The 7684-nt window shown below is 50.2% G+C and overlaps 1 protein-coding gene across 1 annotated transcript in view; it reads right to left on the reverse strand.

The window, feature by feature from the left end:
* The window catches only part of ADCY5 (adenylate cyclase 5), a 260004-nt gene extending 257149 nt beyond the window's left edge, over window positions 1–2855 (reverse strand). Inside the window, exon 1 of the mRNA XM_027845254.1 lies at window positions 1092–2855. Within this exon, the coding sequence (XP_027701055.1) occupies window positions 1092–2246 (1155 nt within the window). The 5' untranslated portion in view covers window positions 2247–2855. The remainder of the gene's footprint in view (window positions 1–1091) is intronic.
* Between the last annotated feature and the right edge of the window lie 4829 nt (window positions 2856–7684).

Raw genomic sequence — 7684 nt, forward strand, 5'->3', positions numbered from 1 at the left:
GAAGCTGGTTAGTAACTGGAAGAGAGAGTTGAAAAGGATATTTTTAAGATGAGGACCATGTTTTGTTTGAAGATATAGGGTAAGGAACCCAAAGAGTGACTGAAGGCTCAAAAGAGGGAGGTAATAGTTGTGGAAATGAGACAGCATGGGACAAGAAGATCTAGAATAGGGTACACAGTCACTCAGTAACTTTGGCTTTCTGCTTTCTGGGGAGTAGCTCCCACATTTTGGCCAAGAGGTATGCAGGTTCAGTAAGAGTTTAGACAAATTCAAGATTATCAAGGGAAGAGAGGAATGCTCAGTATATCTCTTGACGGGTCTAATCCTTTGAGGCTGAGATCATAAAGGCAATATGGACATCCTTTGGTGGCTATTCAGAAGATAGAACACTTGACCTATCTCATTCAACAGGACAATTCTCCTGTTGCATTAAAGATCAAAATCTTCCCCTAGCCCTAACCCTGAGGATACAGGTGAAGTAGTTGTGAAATAACTCAGAAGCAGGAACTTAAAAAGAGAAGGCACAGAAAGCCAGGAGGGACATCAATCCATCTCCCCAGGCCTGTTCTAGCTCAGTAACTATCCAACTCAATAAAATGCAATGGGTTTTTGTTTGTCTGAGTTCTATCTGTAAATATAGATAGCTACATAAGCTTCACAACATCACGAAGAGCTCAAGTGAAAACTCAACTCTCCACACCTCCACTCTTGGAATTCTTCCAAGATACCAGCCATCAACCCATCCCACCCCAAACTCTGCTCCCTACATAGTCCAAAGCCACCCTTCTGGGAGAGGGGAGGTCGTTGGGGGAGGAATAGAATTTCTGCAACTTTGGGAAATGGAAAGGTTGTCTTTGAAGTGCAGTTGCTATGGGGTCCAGCAACCCCATTCATACGGAGGGCATTTATGCATTGTGGGGATGGAAAATAAGAAGACTTTCCTATAGAATTTTCTACTCACACACACACTCCTTTGAAAAAGTAAGGTATGAGGTGGAGAGAGGGAAGTGAGAGGGATTTTTTTTTTTTTTTGCGATCTACTGAGGCATAATTTCACACCAATCTAACTCCTGTCATCTGACTCCTCTTACCTGTTTCAGCAAGAACTGGTCCTCAGAGTTGGCCTGCAGGGAGATGGCAAGGTGTATGGCAGAGAGCAGCACCCCGCTAAGCACGGCAGCCCTCATGCGAACAGGCAGCAACGTGTAAATGGTGTAAATGAAGAACACAGTCCACCAAATGCCCTCCGAGGCACTGCGGGGCTGAGGCAGCATCAGGGCCACCACCTCGACGGCCAGCACCACAGCAATGAGGGCGTAACAGGCCAGTCCCATGTGGTCCTGGTGGAAGCTGGCCCTGTTGCAGAACACTGCCAGGAGGAGCACCACGGCCACGGCGGCGGAGAGCACCGCCAGGTAAGGAGGCTGGTAGTGGCCGCGGGCAGCGTGGAAGGCCAGCATGACTAGGCACACGAGCACCAGCACAGCCATCAGCATGGTGAGGCTGCTCTGGTTCAAGCGGAAGAAATAGCGCTGGTAAAGCCTCTCGAGTTTGTCCGACGGGAACTTCTTGGAGCGAAAGATTTGCAGGAGCGCCAGGCAGCAGGCGCCCAGAGAGAGCGCGGCTCCGGACCCCGAGCCCGTCGAACTGCCAGCCTCCTCAGCCTCCTCCTCTCCGCCCGGTCTGGCTCCGGGCTCCAGCTCCTCCACCGCTTTGCCCTTGCTTCGCCGCTCATCCAGTCCCAGCTCCACTGAACGAGGGCGTACCTCCGCCCCGCCCCCCTGTACGGTCGCGGTGCTCCGTTCCCCTGGCCTGGACGGGGCTGACCCGCCGCCGCTGCCACCGCCGCCTCCTCCGCCCGCTGGGGGGGCCCGGGTGCTGCCCCCTCCAGCTGCCCCACGGCGGTGGCGACGGCTGCCCCGACAGCAGTCTTCTCCTTGTTCCTGCCAGGCTGACTTGGAACGAAAGCTGAAGCCGAAACCGCCCCCGAGGGGGTCCTGGCTGCCCAGCGGGGGTTCGTAGTCTTCATCGTTGCGCCAGCGGCTCACCAGGCGGTGCTGCTGGGGGGTCACGGCCACCCCAGTCTTCTTAGTAGAGCCCCGGGTCAGCCCCCCGGGAGGGTAGGGGTACCCATTGGCTCGAGACTCCGCTTCTCCCCAAGCTGAGCGGTGCTCCCCGCCTCCCCTGGGAGCAGCCGCCGTCTGGGCTGCGTAGCCCGGGGGGCTTATGCTTTTAGAGCGGGACATGCCCCCCTCGCCCTCCGCTTCTTCCTCCTCCCCTGGGGGGCAGGCTGAGGGGCGCCAAGGGGAGGGTGGGGGGCCAAGCAAGGGGACCAAGCTTGGGTCACACGTCGGGGGCGGCCCAGGTCCCTGAGCCACGGGGCATCGTGGCACCCCCGTCCTGAGCGATGTGGGGTGGCGCCTGGAGGGAGAGCGATCAGGGTCTCCGGGGAAGGCAAGAGAAGCCGGGAAGGCAAGAAGTAGAGGGAAACCCGCTTTCGCTGGGGTGAAGACTGTCCTGTGTCCAAAATCGAAGTCACACTAGTGCTCCGAGGACTGCTCAGGCTGTCGCGGGACCTCGGGACAGCTTGGCTGTTTTCAGCGGGGGCTGGAATTAGGAGTGGGGAGGAATGGAGAAGCTTCTTCAGCAGGCGACGCCTCTCTTGTGCCAGCGGTGCCTGGGCAGAAAGCTCCAAGATTCCACACTGAGCCCAAGCTCAACCGAACCTGGCGCAAGGCTAAGCAGCCGACTCGTTAGGAGTCCAGGTAGGGATACGGAGCCCTTCTCTCAAAGCGAACAGAGAACGACTGGGAGGTACGGAAGGCAGCCAGCATTATTTTCTTAAGAGGGGTGGGGAGGTGGGATGGGGGGTGGAGAGGACGGGGGAGGGGGCGGCGGGCGGAGCAACGATTCCGGGGACCTGGGGGGAGGGTCCTGGATAGCAGGGGGCCCCGCCACCGCATCCCCTACCTCACGCGTCAAGTGCGAGAGCGTGGCTCCAGCTTCAGACAGCGGCCCCAGTGTCCATAGAAAGTGGGCGAGGGAGAAGACCTGGCCCCTGCTGGATGCCCCTTCCCCACTGTTCTTCCAGCCGCTCCCCCCTTCCAAAAAAAAAAAAATATATATATATATATATATATAATAAGCCTCCTTCAGATCAGCCAGCTGAGCAGAAGGGAGTGTTAGCTCCGGGCTCGGTATCCTTCAATCCGCCTGCTTCTAGTCCATAGCCGCCGGCCTGGGTGAGAGGCGGAGAAGGACTAACAGGAAGGAGGGTATCCGGCTCACCACCAGCAACGTTAGCCCGGGCTCAGAGCGGGCTTCTTGGGGAGAACAGAATGAAGAAATAGAAGATCTTAATTCAAAAGCATCCCGCCAGGAGAAGGGCCGGTCGCTGCAGAGACGCTGCGCCCCTGGTCGATTTCCGAGGGGAAAAGGGTCTGTGGGCTGGGGGATGTTTGGAGAGCGCCATTCACGCCTCCGGCCCTGCTATTCCGACCCTTACAGTCACCGCCGCCGCCGCCGCCGCTGTTTCTCCTCCTGTTCTCTCCCCGGCTCGCCGCCGCCGAAGCTTCCTCTGCATCCCCTCCTACCGCTGCCACCCCCCGCCCCCCCCGCGTTGCTCCAGCCGCAGGTTACAGCAGCGCATAGCACACCCCCGGCCCACTGCGCCCCGGGCCACCAGGCTCGGCGCCCCGTTCCGCTCGGCTCGCCGCCGGCATCCTCAGCCGGGGGCGCAGAGGAAAGAGCCGGGCAGAGGCGCAGTCGCTGTTCTTGGAGGGGGCGGACTGGCGGCCAGGGAGAGCCTTCAGTCCCCTTCCTCACCTAAAATTGTGGCCGCTCTCACTCCTACCCCAAACCACCCTGTGCAGTGGCCACTCGCCCCCACCTCTGCCCGGAACTCGGTACTGCGTGTCCCCTTTACTGATCCCTGCACCCCCACCCGCTTATTCCCTCCCCCTCTCTCTTTTGTATCCCCCCCATCACCCCCTCCTCGCATTCAACCCAACTTCAACCTCAGCAAGCTGCCCCCGCCCCCTGGCTCGGCGTGATTGGCCGTTTCTTGAGCTGTCACACTAAAGTCCAGTGCTCTTATTGGGCGATTCCAGGCCGGGCGTCTGTGCCAATGGAGGGGCGCACGGAGGCGGGGAGCCCGGGTTGCGACAGCGGGAAGGATCTGGGAGGGGAGAGTCTTTACGCTCTGGAAGGGGCCAAAGGAGCGCGAGAAGCTGGACGCTGAGAGAGGTGGACGCAAAAAGAGGAAAGAGAGATGAAGAGGGATGGAGACACAGGAAGGCAAAGAAACACTTTTGCTGCTGACTGGTTGCATCCTGCAAGGGGGAGGATCGGAGAACGTAGGCAAAGAGCAGACAGCCCCAACCCCAAGCCAGCTCGCACTCAGGGCAGCTGGGACCAGAGCTAGCTCAGGGCGCTGAATACTAGACAAGGAGAACAACTGTAGAGACAAGAGGGTAGAAAGCAGAAACAACAGCTGGATCCTGGCAAGGAGAGGTGTCAGGCCCTAAGGCCAGAAAGTGTCCTGCCTTGTTGGTCTTTTGATAAAGAAGTGATTCACACACATACATCACACCACAGCCCCTCTGGACATCTAGGCATTGCCATCTTCTTGCATATTCCCCCTTCTTCCCCCGTTTTTGGGAGGCAGAGGGGCAGCCCATGCAGGTGAGAAGCATTGCCCACCAACACTTCCCTTTTTCTGTTCCTCAGAGCTGCTCTGAGCTAATGTGTTTCCTCTTCACCCCTCATCCCAGACCTCCCTTTGCGCAGTGGATAGTAAGTATTCACAAAATGGGAAACAGGAAGAAATCTGAAAGAGTAATCTGCAATCTTAATCAACTGTCAGTCACTGTCTATGTTAAAAGATAGTACCCTAGACTACAGGTGGAAGCTAGAATTTAAGTTCCTGGATCCACCCACTGAGTAGATGTATTTTTTACTGAAATTACCCAGACCATCCTTTTCAGGACTGGAGTCCCTTGAACCAAGACTGCTGACAGTCTCTTCCTAACTCTCCTCTAATACAGAAGAAACACTTTACTGGAGACATGATTGGGATTGAAAATCAGGTCCCCGAATTTCTTTTACTGGTCTAAGCCAGGCACCCTTGAAACAGGAAACAAAAGTGAATTTTTTAAAAAAAAATCCCCAAAACAAGGGGGTTGAAGTCTATTTATGTGGTTGGCATACATTAGCAATTACCACAGGACCCTGCACTTTCTCTATTTCATGCTGTCGTGGGCAGCAGTTACCCACCACATTAACTCAAAGCAGAGTCATTTCTTTCATCACAATGTGGCCTCACTTTTTTTCCTCCTTTTCTATAGCTGAGTCCCAAGGTCCAACCCTTCACCTTACCCAGACTGGCAATTCCTCTCTTCAACTACCTTTCCCCCTTTTAATCATATAATACATTGGTATATTTTGACCTTTGTACTTCTCCATAGCTCCTGGTCAGTCATTCATCCAGGGCAGGAAAACGATATAAACAGATAACTGAGTTTAACTTTATAATACCTTAAACAAAGTCTTTAAAAATCTCATTTCTTGCAACTATTTCATAAAGGGTGGAGGAAAAGGCACTATTAGCTTCCAGGGATGGAGAACACTAAGATTTGCTTCATATTATTCCCCTTAATCTATTCTACATTCCAGCCAAATAGAACAAACCAGAGTAGTTGTTCCACAAAGTCAACATTCCATCCCCTGCATCCATCCATTTGCATAAACTATTCTGTATTCCTAGAATGTTTTCCTTCCCCATCTTCAAATCTTAAGAATCCTTATCTTCCTAATATGCTCACCTAAGGTGAAGCCTTCCCTGTCCCTCCAGTAGTTAATGTCTTCTCCCTTTTCCAATTACCTTACATTTACTTATCTCTGCACATATATCCTCCCAGGAGAATGTCAGCTTTTTGAAGGCCAGGACTGTCTCATTTTTGCCTTTGTATTCAGTGCCTTGCAAATAGTGGATATTCATATATTTGTTGAAATGTTAAAATAATAGCTGAAACAGAGGCTTGAGAAAGAGGGAAGATGTCAGTTGGGGTGAACCCCAGCTGAGACTTGCTCAGTGCTGTATTAACCATATAATACATATATTGAAAAAGTTTTTACCTTCTTATTTCTTCATAGGTCTTAGTCAACTATCCATCCAGGGCAAAACAAGCAAACAAACAAATAAAAAAAATATACTGACCTAAATCTCAGACACCTTTTTCCCCTTTATTATCTATTTATTTTTTTAACATTCTTTTCTACTTAAAGTTTGAGTTCCAAATACTCTCCCTCCTTCCCACACCTCTGTCACACACTGAGAAGGCAAGCAATATGTCAATATACATGTGAAATCATGCAAAACTTATATCCACATATGACATATTTAAAAAAAGAAAAATGAAGAAAATAAGAAATCATACTTCAATTTGCACTGAGTCACCAATTCTTCCTCTGGAGGTGGATAGCATTTTTTTCAACATGAGTCCTTTAGAATTGTCTTGGATCATTGTATTGATCAGAGTAGCCAAGTCTTTCACAATTGATCATCATTACAACATTGCTGTTACTGTGCACAATGATCTTCTATCTTCACTTTGCATTAGTTCACATAGGTCTTTCCATGTTTTTCTGAAATAATCCCCCTCCTCATTTCTCATAGCACAATAGTACCATCACAATCATATGCCACAGCTTGTCTAGCCATTCCCCAATTGATGGACATCCCCTCAATTTCCAATTCTTTGCAACCACAAAAAGAGCTGCTATAAATATTTTTGTACATATAGGTCCTTTTCCTTTTTCTTTGATCTCTTTGTGATACAGACTAGTAGTGATACTGCAGGGTCAAAGGCTATGCACAGTTTTATAGCCTTTTGGACCTAATTTCAAATTGTTTTCCAAAATGATTGGGCCCATTCACCACTCTACCAAAACATTAGTGTACCTATTTATCCCTCATCCCCTTCAGTATTTGTCATTTCTGATAGGTGTGAGATTGTGTCTTAGAACTGTTTAAATTATCTTTCTCTAATCAATAGTGATTTAGAGCACTTTTCCTATGACTATGAATAGCTCTAATCTCTTCTTCTGAAAACTGCCTGATCCTTTGACCATTTGTCATTTGGGGAATGACTCTTATTTTTATAAATTTGATTCAGTTCTATACTCAGCATATATTTGAGAAATGAGGTCTGTATCAGAGAAACTCGCTATAAAAATTTTTGATATTACTTCATTGTCTTTTTTTCCTTTTTAGCAAAATGTAGTTTCCCTGATTATCTCTTTTAATTAGGTCTGTTTTTGCTTTTGCTTTGTCTGAGATCATGACTGCTACCCCGGCCTTTTTTACTTCAGCTAAAGCACATTAGATTCTGTTCCAGCTCTTTATTTTAACTCTGTGTGTCTTTCTGTTTCAAGTGTCTCTTGTAAACAACATATTGTTGTATTGTAGTTTCTAACCCATTCTGCTGACTGCTTCTGTTTTATGGGTGAACTCACCCCATTCACATTCACAGTTACGATTACTAAGTGTGTATTTCCCTCCATCCCCTTATCTTCCATTTTTTCCTGTCTGTCTCTCTCTCTCTCTGTGTCTCTTTCTGTCTCTGTCTGTCTGTCTCTGTCTCTCTGTCTGTCTCTGTCTGTCTCTCTATCTCTTTATCATGTC

The sequence above is a fragment of the Vombatus ursinus genome, unplaced genomic scaffold (assembly GCF_900497805.2).
Source record: "Vombatus ursinus unplaced genomic scaffold, bare-nosed wombat genome assembly UNPS02014959.1, whole genome shotgun sequence".
Lineage (NCBI taxonomy): Eukaryota > Metazoa > Chordata > Mammalia > Diprotodontia > Vombatidae > Vombatus > Vombatus ursinus.